The following is a 22,886-nucleotide window of genomic DNA, read 5'->3' as shown; positions in this document are numbered from 1 at the left end:
TAGAATTCTACAGAATTTGAGATACACAAGGAAATAAAGATTCATAAAATGGTTTTAAAAATCCAATTCCGAACACAATGCAATGATTTGGAATATGTGATAAGTATTTTCAGGATATGCTTGATCTCCAGAAGTTCAATAACCAGGGTTAATGGTTACCATTTTTTTCTCCCACAAAGGGAGATCTGCAAAAGAGAAACGGGCCAGTCTCGCTCAAAGTGTCCTCGCATACCAAGAACCCAGCACAGGCTCATTGTGAAGGTTACTAGAGCTAACTTCAATTACAGCAGAAATTATCAGTGCTCAAAAATGTTGTACTATTGATTACGATTATATTAAGTCATGAATTTCCAAGAAATACAATCCTACCTCAAATTCTATGTTCGTGCAGTCAACTCAAAGCTGTGGTTTGCGTAATTATTTGGAAATCGAGGCCATCTTAAAAGCCAGTCTAAAAAAGCAGGCACACAGTATCCTCCAATTATCTAGATTGACTATTACATCATTCCCACACCGTCAGGAACTCGCCCTTTGCTTTCTTTTGCGCTGTCACGTATCAGTCATACCAGTATTATATGTCAGTGGTTCTCTGTCCTTTTACTGGAAAGATCCTTACAATCCTCCACAGAGGTACCCGTGAGCTCCATGTAAAATCTCTGTGTAGTACTCTCCTTCTCGCACAATATTTTTGTAAAAAAGAGCATAAAACCTCTGATTTACCTTTTAAAAGTAAAATATTGTAAAATGTCAGCACTTTATTATTATTTTGGCCTTCTTTCAACATTGCAGAGGTGATCATGGCACACAAGGATTGTGGCATATGATAGGCATTTTCACTCCATACTGAAAGATTCAATTCTACAAACCACTACGAGGGGTGCCAAGATAAAAGGGCAGGAGGGTCCGTCCCCTCTAGCAGAGGGGAGCAACTGGGCCTGAGTCCTCTTGGGTGCGAGTCCCTGGCATCACCGGTGTGACCATGTGTAAGCTACTGAACTCTCAGAGGTTTAGCTGTCTCATCTGTAAAATGGGACTGATACACCTAACTTGTACAGTTACTATAAGGATCAGAAATGATACATATAAGTGCATGCCAGCATGTCTCTTACATATTAGGTAATCAGTGGGGGTAGCTATCATCATCATATTATTATTATTTGATATGTCACTGGAGAGAGTTCTAGTGGTCTGCCTAGTTTCTAAGGAAGAATATGGATAGGTCCCACACTGGAATGCGATGTTCCAGGCTGCTCAAGGTATTGCCTTTGACATCTAAGTGGTAGCTTTTGGTATGCTAGTGCTAACTGTTAGTAGTTATTTAAAGCATCTTGCTAGTGAGGTCAAAGTCATAGCCTCGATCCCTTTGTACCAGTTAACTGCTGCATGGCTACAAATAAAAGCTTTCTACCAGCCCCTCCACCTCAGGGACATACCCATTAGATGGTAAGTGGGGTAAATCAGCACCCATCATCACCACCAGAGAAAACAAAACTCAAAATGCACGCACTGCTGACAGGATGGCAACATGACCTTCCTTTAGCAGGGCCAGCCATCTTAGCTAATTTAAGTCACAAGGAATACAAGCCAGAAGTGGCGTGAAGGCTAATTGGTATCTACTGTGTAGGGGAATGGCTCATCATTAACTATAATAAAAAGAATTTTTTTTTTTTTTTGAGATGGAATCTCACACTGTCGCCCGGGCTGGAGTGCAATAGCACGATCTTGGCTCACTGCAACCTCCACCTCCTGGGTTCAAGCGATTCTTCTGCCTCAGCCTTCCGAGTAGCTGGGATTATATAGGCATCCACCACCACACCCGGCTAATTTTTTGTATTTTCAGTAGAGACAGAGTTTCACTATGTTGGCCAGGCTGGTTTGAACTCCCGACCTCAGGTGACCTGCCTGCCTTGGCCTCCCAAAGTGCTGGGATTACAGGCGTGAGCCACCATGTCCAGTCACTAAAAATAATTTTTAAAAATGATATATTCAGGCCAGGTGCGGTGGCTTACACCTGTAATCCCAGCACTTTGGGAGGCTGAGGCAGGGGATCACCTCAGGTCAGGAGTTCGAGACCAACCTGGCCACCATGGAGAAACCCTGTCGCTACTAAAAATACAAAAATTAGCTGGATGTGGTGGTGCGTGCCTGTAATCTCAGTTACTCGGGAGGCTGAGACAGGAGAATCGCTTGAACCCTGGAGGCGGAGGTTGCAGTAAGCTGAGATTGTTTCACTGCACTCCAGCCTGGGTGATAGAGCAAGACACCCATCTCAAAAAAAAAAAAAAAAAAAAAAAAAAAGACATCTTCTATCCTTGTCCATCACAGTCTAATTAATCTCAATAGAACAGCCAGGCAATCTTTTTGAAGTGTAAAGTCAGATCATGTTGTAAACCAAAAATAAAATTTGAAGGCCCCACAACAATTTGAATGGACCCTCACCCAGGCAGGGAGCTCTAAAATTTAACCTGAAAGACTGGTTCAGGCTCCATGAACACTGACTTCCTTGCTCTCTGTGTCACAGCCATTTGAACCAGAGCAACTCCATCTTGACTAAGGGCTGGGTTAAAATAAGGCGGAGACCTACTGGGCTGCATTCCCAGGACGCTGGGCATTCTGAGTCACAGGATGACATAGGAGATTGGCACGAGATACAGGTCGCAAAGACTCTGCTGGTGAAACAGAGTGCCATAAAGAAACCAGCCAAAACCCACCCAAACCAAGATGGCATGAAAGTCACCTCTGGTAGGCCAGGTGCAGTGGCTCACACCTGTAATCCCTACATTTTGGGAGGCTGAGACAGGTGGGTCACCTGAGGTCAGGATTTCAAGACCAGCCTGGCCAACATGGTGGAACCCTGTCTCTACTAAAAAATATAAAAAATTAGCTGGGTGTGGTGGTGCGCGCCTGCAATCCCAGCTACTTGGGAGGCTGAGGCAGGAGCATCGCTTGAATCTGGGAGGTAGAGGTTGTAGTGAGCCAAGATAGTGCCATTGCACTCCAGCCTGGGCAACACAGCAAGACTCCATCTAAAACAAAAATAAAAAATAAAAAAATAAAAAAGAAAGTGACCTCTGGTCATCCTCACTGCTCATTATATGGTAATTATAATTCATCAGCATGCTAAAAGACACTTCCACCAGCACCATGACAGTTTAGATGCCATGGCCATGCCCATAGGTTACCCTATATGGTCTAAAAAGGAAATGAACCCTCAGCTCCAGGAAATCATCCCTTTCCCAGAAAACTCATGAAAAAAATCCACCCTTTGTTTAGCATATAATCAAGAAATAACTGTATTATCAGTCGAGCAGCCCATGCCGCTGCTCTGCCTGTGGAGTAGCCATTCTTTTGCTTCTTTACTTCTCTAATAAACTTGCTTTCAGTTTACTCTATGGACTCACCCCAAATTCTTTCTTGTGTGAGTTCCAAGAATCTTCTCTTGAGGTCTGGATCGGGACACCTTTCCGGTAACATCTGCTCAAACGTCACTTTTTCAGGAAGGCCTTCCCTGGTTACACTGGTTTAAAGTCTCCATTCTCTTCTTCCCCTGCTTTGTGTTTTTCTACTGGACATACTATATGTTGTATTTTGTGTCTGTCTTTCCCCAGCAGCAAGTAATCTAGGAAGCCTGGGCATTGTCTTTTTTCCACTGTTGCATCCCTAGTGTCCAGTCTGGCTGAGAGTCGGTGCTCAGTAAGTATGTGTGAGATGAATGCGTATCACTAAAATCTAACGTCTGCTAATTAACTCCACAGGGCAAGTTAACTCATTTGCTAGCCTAGGAATGCATTTTGCAGCTCACTTATTCAGGCTGGTGCTCCCGGAAGCCACGCTGCTCAGAACCCAGATAACCCATGGCAGCATCTGAGAGAGAATCCTGTGATGTCACAGACGACCGACTGCCCTTGCTTTAAAATCTCCCAAGCCAACACTTTTTTCCGCCATGCTTTATGGCAAGGCTTGTGGCACGTCTAAAAAACATTTTTTTTTTTGTTTTTCCACATTGGAGTAATTCCTAAGCAGCTCTGAGAAAAGTGTAACTTTGCTTTCAGACCACGTGACAATGAGTACCCTTGCATCGAGGGGAGCACTATTAGATGCTCCAGTTTGTGGAACAGGCCATCAGTCCCGGCTCTTGCTCATGTGGCTTCTTAACCCTAAAGATGAGCTCTCAGTCAACACCACAGGAGCTACTGATATAATTGGGATATCTAACTCCTCCAAATCCAGCATCGAAATCTGATTCTCAATATTGGAGGTGGGGCTTGATGGGAGGTGTCTGGGTCACCCAGAAAGATCTCTCATGATCTGCTTGGTGCCCTCCTTGAGGTAATGAGTGAATTCTCACTCTATTAGCTCTGCCAGATCGGTTTGTTAAAAAGAGCCCAGCACCTCCCTCCCTTCTCTCTCTTTCTGTCTCTTCCCAGGTGACACACAGGCTCTCCTCTGCCTTACACAACGATTAGAAGCTTCCAAAAGCCCTCCCCAGAAGCACATGCCAGCACATGTGCTGCAGTACAGCCTGCAGACCCACGGGCCAAATAAACCTCTTTTCTTTTTTCGTTTATTTTTTTGAGACGGAGTTTTGCTCTTGTTGCCCAGGCTGGAGTGCAATGGCACAATCTCAGCTCACTGCAACCTCTGTCTCGCAGGTTCAAGCAATTCTCCTGACTCAGCCTCTTAGTAGCTGGGATTAGAGGCATGCGCCACCACACCTGGCTAATTTTGTATTTTTAGTAGAGACGGGGTTTCACCATGTTGGTCAGGCTGGTCTCGAACTCCCGTGATCTGCCCACCTCCGCCTCCCAAAGGGCTGGGATTACAGGCATGAGCCACCATGCCCAGCCTCTTTTCTTTATAAATTACCCAGTCTCAGATATTCCTTTACAGCAACGAAACAGACCACCACAGACTCTCCATGTCCTCAGCAGGAGCACCTTGAAGAAGCGACTTGCAGACAGGTTCCTAGAACACATTCAGCACTCCTTTAATATTTGAATCCTGTCTTTGGATCCACCGGCACCAGCGGAAACTGAACACACAGACCAATCTGCAAAGCTCCTCAGCAAACGGCTTCACAACGTCATGTGTTAATGTTTTGCCTTGAGAGTTCACTGAAGATTCTTCTAAAAATCATTTGAAAGTAAAGCCATGCTCAAGAAACTTGTTTAGGAATTAATTCAAAGATTATTTCCTTTGAGGAATGGCTATTTTCCCACTTTGGGATAAAAATTACATTCCAGAGTGAGGTTTTCATTTCTTCTCTCCCTGTCAGGAAATCTAGAGCAAAATCACCACCACCTTCTCCAGCTCTCTGTGTCAGAGACGTCTGAACCAGAGCAACTCCATCTTGAGTAGGGGTTCGGTAAAATAAGGCTGAGACCTATTGGGCTGCATTCCCAGGAGGTCAGGCATTCTCCCATTCAAGTACTAACCAGGCCCGACCCTGCTTAGTTTGGTTAACAATGTTTTAACCCTTATGGATGACATATCTGGAACATCTGGATTCTTCTCCCCGCCCCTCAACCCTGTGTTTCTGATTTTCTATTTTTCATATATCATTTCACTGCAGTGGTTTCTCGTAAGTTGCCTCAAAGCCACTATGGAGACAGAATATAAATAAACATAAAGTAACTGTCTCCATTAAGAGTCAACATCAATGAATGATTTCAGCCTGTTTCTAAACAATGGCTTTTAGGTTTACTCCAGCAGGAGACATTTTGAAGGCATGTTAGGAAGAATATCAGAATGCACCACCAAATGGAACAATGAATCTCCCCTGGAAATTTCAAAGAAAAGGCTCAGGCTCCCTTCCCAAGGTGGTTTAAGTGCTGGATGGAGAGAGAGAAGGTCAAATGACTGAAGAAGGTTCTTTACATCTGTGACTCCATGGTATCACTTGAAGATACCAACTATTCCAATATAATAGAAAATAATTTAAAGATCCTCAGCCAGACCACACACTCATCTGGGATTTGCTACCATCACTCAGACCAGTGAGATGGGCTTCAAAAGCATCACAGGTCAGAACAGAGACCAGTATGACTTGTACCCCATCAGCTGCTGTACGCCTGCACACAGGAGAGCCCCAATCACATGCCAAGGGCTTCCAGACATACATCAGTCATTCTTTCTAACTACCCAGCTGCTAAGTCTCCAAAGAGAACTTTACCTGATACAAATAATCATCTAGTCAGAATTCCTGTTCTTCAGAAATGATCCTAGTTTGCACGTTTTAGGCAAATGAAAAATAATGCATAATACTTCTATTCAATAATTTCATCTGGCTTTCTTCATATCTATCATCTTGCTTGTCTTCACAATCCCCAGTCCATGCCACCCTAGAAGGTGGCATGATGATGTTAGAGGCAGAGACCAAGATCCTGGTGACCCATGTGCTTTCCCCAGTGGAAATGTCAGAGCTATCTCAGAGCTCACCAGCCCTGCGGTCCTTCCACAGGGGCACATGACCAATATGTGAGGGTGGTCACGTGCACTTCTACACACATGACCATCTACATTTTGGCTAGACGACTAAAGGAATGGCATCTTTGCTCTTACCCTTTCCTATATGTCTCCTGGTATTTTCTATCGTTGAGTTTCTGTTTACATTAGAAAGAAGTCCAAGACAGAATCTGTTCCTGTTATTTGAAGGGTCGGTGAACCCATCTATGAGCACACTTCGGGAGGAAGCCTGGAACGTCTCCCCAACTCGGTTGTTCAGTTCGTAGTAGGCGACCGAGCACCAGTGCTGGGGCTCCTCGTAACAAACTGGCCGAAAGTCTGGAAGAAAACACACCAGAGAGCACATGGCGACTGTCATACCTGGGCTGTGTAGTTCATGATTCCACCAGGAAACTTAGTTAATGCTTTTCACCAGAAAGTCGGCTGCAAGACTGCGCATGCCATTCTGTCATCTTTTAGAACTTGTAGCTCTCATGGGAGCTGCTTGGGGCTGGCTCATTTCACTAGCACACCTGAGATGTAGAGTCCACGGTCCTTGTTCATCTTCCATGGCTAGAGCATTTATAAACATGTGTATTGGTCATGAAGGGACCAGGGAAAACATGACATGAACAGATGAACATAAAAAAACTGTCGGCCCTAAAGCAAGCACAGCTCAAAGGAAGCTAGCAGGTCACCTCTTCTTTCAGAAACATGTGAAAGATGGCATGCTGCTGTTACTGTGCCCACTTGAAACCTTGTGGCAAAAACTATCATTTTCTAACAAACTAGAGATGGAAAGTAATAGTTTGACTATGATGATAAAGAGCAAATCAATAATGCTGAATAGGACATTAAATTATTTAAGGAAAAAAAAGCTTCCACATAGAGGGGCTCACATTCTGCTTTGTGGATATCTACTTATGCATGGAAAAAACACACATTTAAAGAGAGCTGGATGTTTCATCAGGAAACCCATGAATGTTTTCACACCCAACATAAAGCGAAGTCACTTTTCTGTAACCAAAGCTCAGAGTTCGTTTTCTTTGCCACCCACACCCTTTCTCTGCCTTTCTATTGATTATATTATCTTTGTCTTCCTTGAATATCCTTGTCACTCTTGCATCTAGAGTGTGTTCCTATATGCACTAAATATAAATTTATGCAACAGATAAAATTCGGGGGTTGTTATTTCTCTCACAAAAGGATCTTAGTTTATACAATATTCACTTGGAGTATTTCAAATGGTACACTTCTTTAGAACCTCTCTATTCAAGATCCGGCTCATGGAACAGTAGCCTCTGCATTACATGGGAGCTTAACAATGCAGATTCTTGGACCCCACCCTAAGATCTACAGAATCAAAATCTGCATTTATGCAAGATCACAACGTGGTTTATACAAACATTAAAGTCAAGCAACACTTATCTAGGCTATTATAAGATGCAAATAAAATTTTGTAAAAACCTCATTTATGTATATTTCTAAGAATATCTCTCTGGCCGAATGAAAGACACATATGGTAAAACACAAATAGAATAAAATCCCTAACTTCTTGAGTTCCCAACTCCATACTTAACATCAAGAACTACAAACTTCTAAATGCTAAGTTAAAATAAAAATTAACTTATTCTAGTAATGAGGATGATAAAAACATTAATTCTATGGTACCGAGGAATGTCAAAGTTAAAATGCAAAGCCATCCCATTTGCCTCTTAAAACACATGCAAAACAGCAGGCCAGTACATTTCTGGTTCTGTTTTTTGAATTGCTTTGCTTGGGGGTAATAGGAAATACTTTTGGAAAATAGCTACATTTCACTGTTCATCTGCAATTTACCTCCATTTGGTATCGATAGCACTAAATGTCTATCAGCTGTGGCATCTACAGGTTGGCCACTCTGGGTCTCAGAGGCTTCTGTGGCATGATAAGGCAGGGGTGGTGTGTCAACTAAAAGAAAGCAGTAGAACAAAGGAATTGTCAAATCGATAAACCACACAAAGACAGCTGGATCCGACATCTTTTGCCATTAAACTCCTGAGCTTGGTGGACAGTGCTACTCCTACGGAGAGACCATATGAATGTAACAAGGCTCTTCTGAAGTGGCATTGTGAGTGCTCTACAGAAGAAACTGGTTGTTCCGAGAGCCTCACTAAAGGGTCAATTCCTTTTCCCTCTGACTTCTGAGTTATCACTGAGTTCTAATGACGTCAGGGCAAGACTTTCAAATGCAGGACCTGTTCTCCTAGCTTTTCTCATAGCAGAACAGTCTGTGATCCAGCTTGCAAAACACAGAGAAAGCTAAACCTTCTTTGAAGTGAGCTTAATTTTCAGCTTCTATGTTGTCATGAATTGTACAATGGCCACGGGGACGCTCTATCCCTGAGATACTTCAGGATATGCCCCCAAAACACAGAATAGCTGAAATATAATTGTAACCTTGTACCCAAGGCACACTGAGAAGGGCCCTTCTACCCAAATGTCAGTTCTGTGACTGGACAGTGATCATGGTTAGGCAAATGGGATGCATTCCATGGAAAACAATTCATGACACGTAAAAATTCATGAGGCACAGGGAAAACTCTTTATGGAGGGCCTCAGCACAAAACAACCGATTCCTTCAGCAGGCATGTCTAATGTTAGTTCAGAATGGTCTTGTTACACCCGTGGTGGAATACAACAGCATAAAAGGTTGGATCAATCTGCCTTTGTTGTATCTAACTGTCCACACAAGTAGTTCTCACACTTAAGTGTACAAAAAAATTGCCAGTAGAGCTTGCTAAAAATGCAGATTCTCAGCCCCATCCTTAGCAATTCTGATTCAATAGGTCAGTGGTTGAATGTAGCCATGTACATTTTAACAAGCCCCGATGGCAGGTCTAATGCAGGGTTGATGGACCATACTAGGAAACCATGGATAAGGTATTTCCTTCTGAGAAAATGGGCTATGACTCCTGTGACTCTGGTAAAAAAGTTATAAGGCGAGATGGTCTTTTTGTAGGTCTTTGACTAAATACGTCTATTTACTCAAGGGGCAGAACAGGCTGAGCACAGTGGCTCACACCTGTAATCTTAGCATTTTGGGAGACTGAAGTGGGAGGATCACCTGAGTCCAGCGCTTTGAGACGAGCCTGGGCAACATGATGAGACCCCATCCTACAAAAAAAATTAAAAATTAGGTGGGTATGGTGGTGTGCACCTGTAATCCTAGCTACTCAGAGGCTGATATAGGAGGATCACTTGAACCCAAGAGTTTGAAGTTACAGTAAGCTATGACTGTGCCACCATACTCCAGCCTGGGTAACAAGACCCTGTCTCTAAAAAATTAAAATTAAAAAAAGGGGGACTGAAAATAGAATTACCATATAATGTAGCACTTCCACTCCTAGGTATATACCAGAAGGAATTGAAAGCAGTGTGTTATTTACTAGAGCCAAAAGGTGGGAACAATCCGAATATCCAACAGCTAATGAACTGATTTTTTAAAATGTGGTATAGCCATACAATGAGACATCATTCAGTCAGAAAGATGAACTACCGATACATGCTACAACACAAACTGTGAAAACACTTGGCTAAGTGAAATAAGACAGACACAAAGGGGCAAATATTGTATGAATCTAGTATATGAGGTACCTGCAATAGGCAAATTCAGTGAGACAGAAAGTAAATTAGAGCTTACCAGGGGCTGGGGAAGTAGGGAAATGGGGAGCAATTGCTTAATCAGTATGGAGTTTCTGTTTGGGGTGATGAAAAATTTTTGAAAATAGATATGGTGATGGTTGCACAATATTATTAATGCACCTAATGCCATCAGATGGCATTTTTTTTAATAGCCCTCACCCAGGCTAGAGTGCAGTGGCACAATCTCAGCTCACTGCAGCCTCCAACTCCGGGATTCAAGTGATTCTCGTGCCTCAGTCTCCTAAGCAGCTGGAATTACAGAGGTGCACCACCACGCCCAGCTAACTTTTGTATTTTTAGTAGAGATAGGGTTTCAATATGGGTTGGCGAGGCTGGTCTCGAACTGCTGACCTCAAGTGAACCGCCTGCCTAAGCCTCCCAAAGTGCTGGGATTACAGGCATGAGCCACACTGCACCCGGCCAGATTTTACTCTTAAAAAATGGTTAAAATGGGCTGGGCGCATTGGAGCACACCTGTAATCCCAGCACTTTGGGAGGCCAAGGCGGGTGGATCACCTGAGGTCAGGAGTTCATGACCAGCCTAACATGGTGAAATCCCATCTCCACTAAATACAAAAAAATTAGCCAGGTGTGGTGGCGCACGCCTGTAATCCGAGGTACTTGGAAGGCTGAGACAGGAGAATCACTTCTACCTGGGAGGCAGAGGTTGCAGTGAGCCGAGATTGCGCTACTGCACTCTAGCCTGGGCAACAAGAGCAAAACTCCATCTCAAAAAAAAAAAAAAAAAAAAGTTAAATAAATTTTGTGTTTATCTATTTCACTACTACTTGAAAAAAATTAACATATGAAAAGTCATTGACTTGTACACTTGAAATGGGTGGTTGTATGGTATGTGAATTATACCTCAATAGAGCTTTTTAAAAAATCTAGAGGCTGAACCAGTAAATCGCCAAGGTTCCTTTTACGCTTGTTTATCTGTGGGTCTGTTACTCAGGTTGGCATTTTGGTGTTAATCATTCAGACAAGAATTATTTTCTTTGAAGTGAAAAGGGCTATGCCTTCGGTGAGAAACTAACCAGCTTCTGCATCATTGCTGGGGTCTGTCCTGCGTGGGTGGGAAGAGGAAAAAGAACATCAACCTGTCAGAGTAATCAGGGCAGGAATTCAAAGTCAGCACAGGAAGTCTTTGTAGCATAGAGGTGTGTTAGGTAAATATATATTTTGCAATACAATTATCCTCCTGTTCCTTAGCCAAGGCTCTGTCCTCAAATGACTTCTCTTTCTGTTGTATTTCTTCTTTCTCAGTGAACTCAGCCACTTGCAAAACTTCAACCACCTGCTCCCACACTGAGTGAATGACTCTCAAGCTACTCTCCAGCATCTCTGCCTTCACCCTACAGTAGGTCCTGCTGGACCCCCTCCTCCAATTCACTGCCCTCTTTCCAACCCCACATCCCTGTTTTAGTTCAAGTCCTTATAATCACTTGCCTGGACTGCTACAGGCTACCTATACGTGATGGCTCTCAACAGCTACTGCCTCCTGAAGGCCAGAGACCACAGTAGTCCTCCTTCTCCACTAGAGATACAGTCTGAGACCCCCAGGGGATACCTGAAGTTGTGGCTAGTACAGAGTACCACATATACTATGATTTTTTCCTATACATACCTGTGATAAAGTTTAATTTATTAAACACAGTAAGAGATTAGGAACAGTAACTAACAATAAAGTAAAACTATTAGAACAATAGCCAGCATCACTACTCTTGTACTTTGTGGTCACTATTAAATCAGAGTGACCTGAACACAAGCACTGCAATGCCTCAACAGCTGATCTGATCACAGAGACAGCTACTAATTGACTCACAGGTGGATAGCGTCTTCAACATGGATACGCTGGGCAAAGGGATGATTCAGAACCTGGACAGGATGGCACAAGGTTTCATCCCCACATACAATTTAAAATTTATGAATTGTTTATTTCTGGAATTTTCCATTCAGTATTTTCAGGCTGCAACTGACCTCAGGTAACTGAAACCTCATATAAGAGGGGACAACTACATTGTCTTGATCATCACTGCACCTCTAGCACTGGCCCAGTGCCAGGCACTTCGCAGGTGCTCAGTCATCACTTACTGAGTCAATGAAACCTGTGCCTATGGTCTGAAGCTCCACGTCCATGTTCTAATGCCTGTGTGGGCCGGGTGCAGTGGCTCATGCCTGTAATCCCAGCACTTTGGGAGGCCGAGACAGGCAAATCACCTGAGGTCAGGAGTTCGAGACCAGCCTGGCCAACATGGTGGCCATCTCTACTAAAAATGCAAAAATTAGTTGGGCATGGTGGTGCCGCTCGTGTAATCCCAGCTACTAGGGAGACTGAGATGGAAGAATTGCTTGAACCTGCGAGGTGGAGACTGCAGTGAGCCAGGATCATGCCACTGCACTCCAACCTGGGTGACAGAGCAAGACCCCATCTCAAAAATAAATAAATAAATAAAAATAAATAAACACCTGTGTAGTAATTTATTTATTCAATAATCAACTGATGAGCAACCACTGCATTTCAGGCTCTGTGCTGGACATAGAAAAAAGAAGGCTCACTGTTTAATGGGGGAAATAGACACACAGGAATTATATAATACAGTGCAATAAATGTAATAGTAGATGCTTATGTAACTTGCTGAGGGGCAAAAGGAACTAAGTAACTCAGAGGGGAAGAAGCAATTCCCTCTTTATCTTCCCACATTGTATAAGCTCTGTGAGGACAGGCACAATTTTTATTAACTTTTATTCCCCTTTCAGCAATCCTAAGGCAATACTTGCATATAGTAAGAGTTTAATAAATATCCATTAAGTAAATGATTGCAGGAATAAATGAATGAGGCAGACTGTAACATCTGGCACCAAATGTATTTATGCATGCCTTTAGGAACTTGCCAGCTCTGCGTAGTATTTATCTCACACTCATGAGGTGCGTATGTATCTTTTATTCATTATCTCAACTTAGATTCACTTTACAGGTACGGTAGCAAATGCAATTATGACAGCATGCTAGAGGCTCCCTTTCCCTTCCATAGGCTTTCTCAATTCAGCAAACTGAAGAGCTCTGTAGTTAAGCTCTTCACATGGCTTCACATGGCAGGAAGGGAGAATGCACTGGCTGGAGCGGGGGCTGCACTTTCTGCCTCACTCAAAGGATGCAGGCATATGTTTTAGGCAAAGGCTTCCTTTGACTGTTGAAAGAGGCAACCAAGGTGAAGGCCTAGCATTGACCTTCCATGTTGCTTGTCCTCAGGCCAAGTCTTCTGCTTGGATTACAGGAGTCTTTTAATCTTATTTCTACTGCCTTAAAAAAAAAAATCCTTGGAAATTCCCAGGGATACTATTCAAATCCATTTAGTTTCTGAGAGCTTCCAGAGCATTAGAACTAAAACTAGAGCAAAAACATGTTATATCTCCAGGGTAACTGCTTCAAAATGGGAATAGTCCTAATCATTTTAAGGCTGATTGCTTTGTCAACGGTTTACACTATATGAATGAGAGTTACAATGACTGTCATTGTGACTGTTCATCACAAATCATCATGTTGGGCTTATTTTCCCGTATTTCCCCAGAGACCATAGTTCTTACTGACCTGAGTGTTGATAGGGACTCTCTGGCTCAGAAGGACTTCCTGGGGAGTGAGGGTAGCTGGCCGTGCACGGGGACTGGGAGAACGCGTGGCTGGGTGAGGGAGGGAGTGCAGAGCACGGAGGCTGCTGGAAAGAGTCGGGATAGGTGGCGTTGTGTGGCATGAGTGGCTCACTGTGCAGGGAGGCGCTGCGGAACTTGGCCAGGAGGCTGAGCTGGGGGTTATATTCACTGTGTCTTGGCACGAGCACAGGAGGCAGCACTAGGATCAGAAAGGAACAGGGCAGTTAGAATTGAACATTGCTCATCAGTACACAACAGAGCGGATACTTGCTGTTCTTATCTATTTTTTTGATGATAGAGCTGTTTTTCCCCTTGGGAACTACTCCCATTAGTCATTGTGCTCATCATAAAACTGTCGATTCAGTCCCCATCTCCACCTAAGAAGCGAGCATGTGAGTAAGCTAAGGTAACAGTCTTCTCCTTGTAACCTGAATCTTAAGCAGAATGTCATTGTTCACAAAAAATATTTGCAGAAGGATCTTTCTAGTGTCAGCACTCTAAAGAGACCTGCTATTTATTCCTATCTTGGAAATGACCAGAGCTGCCCTAATACCTGGCCTTCTGGCGACCTGATGGTTACATCTTTCTTTAATTCTGCCAAATGAGTCTTTTTCCCCCCAAGGCAGAATCCGTTTCTGTTGCTTGCAATGAAACCCTAAGTGATGCCCAGAATATTTTTCCTCCAGAGATCATGTTGAATTATTTAGATGACCAGACACAATTTCAGGTTCAGTAGTGCTGCTGAAATAAAAACATTCTATGCGTCCTTAATGGAAAGATTTCAAGGTGAGTAATTAAAAGTTATTAAGTAAAATACAAATGGTGAATAATAATAAAAGTGACTAAGTAAAAGATAAGCAGCAGCAGGGCACAGTGGCTCACGCCTGTAATCCCAGCACTTTTGGGAGGCCGAGGCGGCCAGATCACCTGAGGTCAGGAGTTTGAGACCAGCCTGGCCAACACGGTGAAACCTCGTCTCTATTAAAAATACCACAATTAGCCGGGTGTGATGGTGGGAACCTGTAATCCCAGCTATTCAGGAGGCTGAGGCAGGAGAATCGCTTGAATCTGGGAGGTAGAAGTTGCAGTGAGCCAAGATCATATCATTGCACTCCAGCCTGGGTGACAGAAGTGAAACTCTGTCTCAAAAAAAAAAAAAAAAAAGGTAAGTAGCAGTAAGAAAACATAAATGATGTTTGTTCATTTTACTATGCTTTTTTGGATTTCATTTTTTAAAAAGAATGTTACAGTTCTTGATTTTGATTCTATGCAAAATTTCAGAATAAATTCAAATTCTTAAGGGAAAGTTTTGCCTAGGCCCTCACGTCCCACTGACTCCTAGAAGGTTACAATGCCTGGCATAAAGTAGCTACTCCAAAAATGTTGTTGGAGAGCCATCTGCAACCAACATAAGTTCCAGACAGAGAGGCAAAGAAAACACAAGGGGGAAGCGGCCTAAGAAATAACAAAGGAAAACTTCAAAGAGCTACGAAGGACCTATGTCTTCATATTGAAAAGAGCCACAGAGTGCGCTGAGCTCAATTAATGAAAATAAGATCCCGACCTAGTCTTTCCATCTTGAATTTCAAACATTGCGGGAAAACTGGAATATTCCAGAAGCTCCTAGAGGATCACCACAAAGTCACCTACAAAGAAATGAGAATCAGCCGACCTCAACGTCCCACTCCTACCCTGGCTATTAGAAGTCAACGGACCAACACCCTTCTGAGGACAAATAATTCTTATCCCCAAATTCCACAATGGAAACCACTGGAATAACCAAAAACAAATACAAACTATGAACTAAAATACAGAAATCAAGGACTGAGAAGAGGAGGAAGGAAGAAGATTAAAATACAAGTGAGTGAGGCCAGGCGCGGTGGCTCATGCCTGTAATCCCAGCACTTTGGGAGGCCAAGGCAGGCGGATCACAAGGTCAGGAGATCGAGACCATCCTAGCTAATATGGTGAAACCCTGTCTCTACTGAAAATACAAAAGATTAGCCGGGTGTGGTGGTGGTTGCCTGTAGTCCTAGCTACTCGGGAGGCTGAGGCAAGAGAATGGTGTGAACCTGGGAGGTGGAGCTTGCAGTGAGCCAAGATCGCATCACTGCACTCCAGCCTGGGCGACAGAGAGAGACTCCGTTTCCAAAAAAAAAAAAAAAAAAAAAAGGTGTGTGTGTATATATACATACATATAAATATAAATAAGAGTGAAATCCTCATCTTTTATGTTAGAGAGTCAATGACATCTAAAGGTCACAAATTTGGAAATAGATAGGTAAGCATGTATTATCTAGAGTTACTGTCATAATTCTTAGTAATAATAGAAAGAAATACAAAAGAACTAAGCAAGAATTGTTTTAAAACAGTTTGTCTCTGGGTATAAACAGGACAGATCTTGGTTCTAATCACACTATTGATTTGTCAGTCACAGGCAAGTATTAATAAAAACTCACAAAAAGTAAATGTTCTAAAACTGCTCTAAAAAATAAGGTCTTAAAAAAGGTAAATGTTTTGGAATAAACAGACAATAACAATAACAGTGACAACCCCAAAGTCTGCCATCTGCCTTTGACATCATACATCTCTCTCTTTTGTAACAAGCAATAATTTTCAGTTACATGGACAGAAAATAAACTCAAAAGAGTAAATGAAAGGTTTTAAACTAAAATTGCTACAAGTGAGGGTGGCAGAGAAACAAATAATTTCTTCCCCTTTTACAAGCTAGTATTTGTATACGTATGCAGCCTTTGACACCAGAGAATAAACATTCAACATCACCATGAAACAGTGACATGGATAATAAACCATTAAATTTCCTTTAATGTGTTAATATTCCACAACTATGCAGGAAAAAAAAGATTATGTGCCTCATGAGTAGTCTGAAGTGAAGAGTTGACACAGCAAATGCGTATGGCTTCTTTGTCAATGACCCTTCATCAAAACGTTAACGATGTTCAAATAAACATTCACTTTTTTATGAAGAAGAATTTGAATAATCTCTGTGACTTCAGTTTTAATGTAAAATACCTACGGTGTATTCTTAACACTGATAAAAATATAATGCCTCCTATCCATCTGAATGGAGAGACTTCTATTTCTTCATGGCCTGTAGATCTGAGGCACCAAGAGAAAATAAATGATATATTTCCTTTATCGTAACAACTATCTTGATAATATATTTTTACCATCTGGGTAAAATCAAAGCCAGTGGATGTTTGCAAAGAAAACTGATGGTTTCATCCTAGTTGTTATTTGACCTGACTGGCTCAGTTGCCTTAAATGTGCACAGATCATATTTTTAAATACCTTCACTCAAAAACACAGCTATCCCTAATTACTTAACTCCACTTCTACATCTCAACTGCTGCTTGTAAATATGACAGTGCGCTTATAGACACTCATTCCTATCTCATGCCACTTTTAAATACCATGCTATCTTTACATCTCAGTGTTACCCAGGAGAGAACAGCAGAAGGAGTTACAGGGCACATGGGGGTGCAAAACAGAGCTGGAAAAAAACACTTTTGTCTTTTTAAAAAAAGTCATGTGGTTTTGATATAATATGACTATTTTATATAAAAAAGAAATTACACTCCTGAAATAACCTCTGGCCTAACGGAGTAAAATCATCATGTACCACAACAGTCTTGCATGGCTTCCACCAGACCCATGCCAGGTAAAGTGTGGTCTGAGGACTGGGGACCCTTGGACAACTGTTGGGGACCAGTCTGTGAAGAAATTAGTGCTTAGAAACTTTTCACAGCAATTTCACAGTTTATAGTTCATATTTCTTTAAATAATTTTTTAAACTGGGCTTATATTTTCTAAGTCTTTTTAAAATTTCATTTGCCTAATAATTTGTCTGTACTATAAAAGTATTCGTTTGAAGGACCGGAAATTAAAAAAATAAAAACTGATCCCTCACCACACATAACTTGGAAAGCACTGAAGTCAACTATTGAAGTGGATGTGTGGATGCAAAGAAAATGGGAATACAGCCTTCAACGTATCTAAAGTAGATGGCCAAAAAATGAGATTTCAAAGGCAAAACTTCAGCTTTATGATACATAGGAAGTCAGCAAACTTGTTTAATGTTAACATTTTTATTATTATTATTATTTTTTTTTTTTTTTTGAGACGGAGTCTCGCTCTGTCGCCCAGGCTGGAGTGCAGTGGCCGGATCTCAGCTCACTGCAAGCTCTGCCTCCCGGGTTTATGCCATTCTCCTGCCTCAGCTTCCCGAGTAGCTGGGACTACAGGCGCCCGCCACCTCGCCCGGCTAGTTTTTTGTATTTTTTTAGTAGAGACGGGGTTTCACCGTGTTAGCCAGGATGGTCTCGATCTCCTGACCTCGTGATCCGCCCGTCTCGGCCTCCCAAAGTGCTGGGATTACAGGCTTGAGCCACCGCGCCCGGCCAACATTTTTATTATTCTTAAAATATTTATTTTAAATATGGATAGCTAACTAGATATAAAATCTACTTTTTCTATTAAAAAAATCACAAGAGGAAGAAAAACCTCTGTAACTTAAATATTACCTTAAATTAATATAATCTTTACACCCATCTTTCCTTCTGGAAATTCACAGCTAAATTATGATAAAATGAAATCTATTTACCATACGTAAAACATTCACACTATCATTCCTAAAAGAATCTTACAGAACAGGAAAAACTAAGGGCCAGGTGTGGTGGCTCACACCTGTAATCCCAGCACTTTGGGAGGCCGAGGCAGGTGGATCACGAGGTCAAGAGATGGAGACCATCCTGGCCAACATGGTGAAACCCCGTCTCTACTGAAAATACCAAAATTAGCTGGGCAAGGTGGCACATGCCTGTAGTCCCAGCTACTCAGGAGGCAGAGGCAGGAGAATCGCTTGAACCTGGGAGGCGGCAGTTGCAGTGAGCAGAGAGTGCGCCACTGCACTCCAGCCCGGCAACAGAGCGAGACCCTGTCTCAAAAAACAAAAAACATGAAAAACTAAAATGTCAAACAGTTCTTTGAAATTAGGCTTTCGAATATTCAAAAGGAAAACCAGGTACATTTTACAAGATAATTCTTATAAGTTGTTACATTTTACAACTACATTATTCAGGAAGAGAGAAATGATTTTTTAATGAACATTTTTCCATTTGGGCATATTTTGGATGCTTAACGTAATTCAAATCTTTGAAACACATAATGGAATCAAGTCATTTTATTATAAGCGTAGACATTATTGACTTTTTTTTTTTTTTAAAGTAAACGAAGAGAGTCAAAATGAAGCAGTGAAGAAGGGACGAAAGCAACTCGTTCCAGGATTTAGGGGAAACACATCAGATTTGCCAAGCATGTGGAACCTTCTAATACCTTCTCAGCCAGGGCCTCAGTCCCTGAATGGGCTGTGGGAGGCATCTACACACAGGTAGATGACTTCCTTAAGTTCTGGGAGCTGGAAAGATCACTTAGCTAAGACTGAGGTAGGCTGGGCATGAGTCACTTATTGGATACTGTTTTAAGGTTAACTGAACCTGCCTACGTAGATGGGACCATCTCTTCGTTGGACACGGGCAATTTCCATGAGCTAATGTGTCAGTGCTTTGGTTTCCTGGGATGAGGCAGATGGCCAAAGAGAGAAAGCTCTCCTAAAACTGTGTTCGTGTGTGGAATGCCACAGAAACAATCAAAGAGAATCACAGTGAAACCCTGTTATAGCCAGTGTGAAGGAACAAAGATAAACACCTGGCTTCTCCAAGAGAAGGGGGAAATACAGATAGACAGATATATATATGTATAAAATACACATATATATAAAATATACATACACACACACATACAGGGGTGTGAAGGGTTTTAGAAAGGTACTTTCCTATACAGTCATGCACTGTGTAATCATGTTTTTGTTGAGGGATCACATATAAGACAGTGGTCCCTAAGATTATGATACTGTATGTTTAGATCTGTTCACATACATTCAATACCACTGTGGTCAGGATTGCCTACAGTATTCAGTATAGTAGCATGCTGTGCAGGTTAGTAGCCTAGGAACAACATGCTACACCATACAGCCTAAGGGTGTAGCAGGCTATCCCACCTAGGTTTGTGTAAGTACACTCCAGCGTGTTCACACAAGGAAGAAATTACCTACTGATGCATTTCTCAGAATGTATTTCCATCATTAAGTGATACCTATCTGTATTTAAAACCATTTTTCAAAATAACTGCCTGGAATGATTTCCAGCAACTCTTTCACTGGCTGTTGTCAGACCTACATACAAAATACCTTCTATTTACCTGAACTTGAACAATTGGTAGCAGCCAAAAACCCCGCCTTAGTTCAGTTTAGTACAGTTCAGTTCAGTTGTTTGAGGGGGGGAGGATGATGTTTAATTTTTACAGCTCATCATTATCAAGGCCGTTGTAAAAACCTTTCAGGACCCCAAGAACTGGTAAAAGATTATGTCAACTTGTCCGAGACACCTCAAAATAAAACTTTTATGGGAGTTTTCTCTCTTTGATTAGCCATCTGCCTCATTTTCAAAATCACACAAAGCTTGCAAGCATAATGAGATCAAATGAAAGTATCTTCTTTCTAGATTTTTCTGGCTAGTTTATCTTCATTCCCTCACACTGGCTATAACAGGGTTTTACTGTGATTCTCTTCGGATTGAGTGTTCCTGTGGCATTCCAGGCAGGAATATGGTTTCATGGGAACCTTCTTTCTTTGACTGGACATCTGCCTCATTCCAGGAAACAAAAATGTGGACCAGTCCCTCAAAACTGAACCTCCCTCTCCTCTCTCTCTCTTTAGGGACAGGTCCCTGTTTGCTGGTACTCCGTCATTCTCCATCAATGGGGCACACGCCCTTCACTCTGAAAATAAACCTCGACGTGGTAAAGACGACCCACCTGGAGTCTCCACCCGGCGGTAGTGGTAAGGGTTAATGCACACCTCTTTCTGCTTGGAGCCAAATGGGAACTCACAGCACTCCAGTGGCTTCAGCTCATGGTGGGACTGCAGATCCGGCCAGCGCCACACGCGGCAGTAAATCACGTGGGGCAGGCCCTTGCGGTGGGACACCTGCAGCCGCCCGTCCAGGGAGCGGGGAATCGTGACGCACTTGCTGGGCTGCCCCGGGCAGCTGAGCGCCCTCTCCAGCTCGTCCATGGCTCCTTTCTTCTTCTTTAATTTCTTCACTAGAGAGTCCACCGCCTTCTCTGCCCACTTTTCCTCTTCATCTCCTTGCTTCCAGCCTAGCAGTCTCTTCACTGCGGGGCTGGTGAAGGAGAAGAGGGAGCTGATGGGGGTGGTGGAGTGCATAAGGGGCCACAGCAGGCTCCGGCGCAGCACGGGAACCGCACAGTCCTTCACGGCAAAGTGGGCGGCGAGCAGCTCTCCAAGGGTGGCATAGGGACCAACCCGCCCGTTCTTCTGGGAGCGGCTAGGACCAATTCAAGTTGGGAAGTGTGTTGACTTTCTCCTAAGCCCTTGCACACGCTGGCCAACTCTGGAAAACACGACAAGACTTCAATTAGTTTAATCAGGGTAACATTCAGAAAAAGTTGAAGTTGGATAGAAAGAGGTGATCCACACCTGCAGTCCCAGCTACTCAAGCGGGAGAATCGCTTGAGCCCAGGAGGGTCGAGGCTGCGCCACTGCACTCCAACCTGAGCAACAGAACCAGGCCCCAGAGTTGGACAGAAGGGACGAAACATTCTTCAAATGTTTTAATTTGAAAACTGTTGTCTTTGACTCTGCCCTCTCCTCTATTCCCTATATCCAGGTCTCAGGTCATTCTGCCTTCAAAGTCTTTGGAGTTCGTCCCTTTCTCTCCATTTCCGCCGACACCTGAGGTCTGGCCCACCACACCACTCCTCTGAAGTAGCATCTCCCCTTCTCTCTTTCCATTCTAATCCACTTACTCCCAAACATGGCTCTTAGCACTTTCCCATTTAAGAAATCACAGTGGCTCCTTGGTCTCCCAAGTGTAAACTCCTCTGCCTGGGTTTTTCCAGGGCCCCCATAATCTTCCCTCAACATATGTTCTTTCTTTCTTTCTTTCTCATTTTTAGTTTGCACAAGCAATCCATCTTCTTGTAGAAAATAAATACTAATGAAAAGAAAAAAAAAAAAACAGGATCGTGAATAATCTCATCACTCCTGGACAGCCACACTTAACATAGTCTTCCAAACTACTTTTCAGGACAGCGGCTCTCAAAGTGTGCCCCAAGGATCCCTGGGAGTCCCTGAGATCCTTTTAATGGGACTGTGAGGTTCTCTCTTTTCCAATTACTTATTTGTGTGAACTAACTTCTCTTTACACACTTCAACCAAAACATAGCACAACAGAGTATATGGAGAAACAGATAATGACAATCTAGGTGCCATTTATTAAACCAAGTATTAAATAGATTTGCAGTAATATAAAACTCAATAATACTCTTAATAATACTCAGTAATACTTCTCAATAATACTCAGTAATACTCTTCTCAATAACTTTTATGAAAACAATGTTTTAAATAAAAATATTTTATGTTAATATGGAAGTTTTTAATGAATCACTAAATATTTTTAAATTTCTTAGTTTTAATATTTAAAACGGTAAAAATTAATAGATCCAGCCCACAGAGGCAAGAGTTCTTTGTTCTCGATGATTTTTAAAAGTGAAAATTTTTAAGACCCAAATGCCTGACAACTGCTTTTCTAGAAATTATACACTATCACAGACACAAATACATACGCAAGAAAGCACAGCTGTCACGTTTGTTATCTGGTATAAAATCAGCTGAATTCTTCTTTGCCCTCTCATCCACAGGAGATGTTCTTTCCCAGTTATTCAGCAGTCTCATTTAAATATCCTGAGGTATTTCCTCTTCTGTGAAACAGTTGGCTTAAACAAAACCTCCTCCTCCTTCCAGATTTTAGAAACCAGCCGCCTCATTAATGTTTAAAATGGCTGGCTGGTAACATTTTGGAGCAAGCTGACTCAAGTATTTTGGGCTATTGGAATCAATGTAGCTCATAGTCTCCAATAATTGTTTGTTTAATATGCATTAAATATAATCTTCTCCTTTGCTGCCCTGGAGGGCAAGCTGTACCTTTCTGAGTCCAATTCTACAA

The 22,886-nt window shown here is 42.4% G+C and overlaps 1 protein-coding gene across 2 annotated transcripts in view; it reads right to left on the bottom strand.

Annotated features, from left to right (window-relative positions):
- SMAD9 (SMAD family member 9) overlaps positions 1-21,275 on the bottom strand; it is a 33,620-nt gene extending 12,345 nt beyond the window's left edge. The window contains exons 1-4 of one of the 2 annotated variants that reach the window (XM_011992995.1): positions 20,674-21,275; positions 13,721-13,978; positions 8,284-8,394; positions 6,562-6,783 (exon numbers count right to left, since the gene is read on the bottom strand). In XM_011992995.1, coding sequence (XP_011848385.1) covers positions 6,562-6,783; positions 8,284-8,394; positions 13,721-13,978; positions 20,674-21,085 — 1,003 coding nt within the window. In that variant the 5' untranslated portion in view covers positions 21,086-21,275. The remainder of the gene's footprint in view (positions 1-6,561; positions 6,784-8,283; positions 8,395-13,720; positions 13,979-20,673) is intronic. The other variant, XM_011992996.1, reaches the window with a different exon arrangement.
- Positions 21,276-22,886: the final 1,611 nt, after the last annotated feature.

The sequence above is a fragment of the Mandrillus leucophaeus genome, unplaced genomic scaffold (assembly GCF_000951045.1).
Source record: "Mandrillus leucophaeus isolate KB7577 unplaced genomic scaffold, Mleu.le_1.0 Scaffold421, whole genome shotgun sequence".
NCBI classification, from domain to species: domain Eukaryota; kingdom Metazoa; phylum Chordata; class Mammalia; order Primates; family Cercopithecidae; genus Mandrillus; species Mandrillus leucophaeus.
The sequence above is the reverse complement of the archived record's forward strand: the minus strand, read 5'-3'. Positions and strand labels throughout refer to the sequence as shown.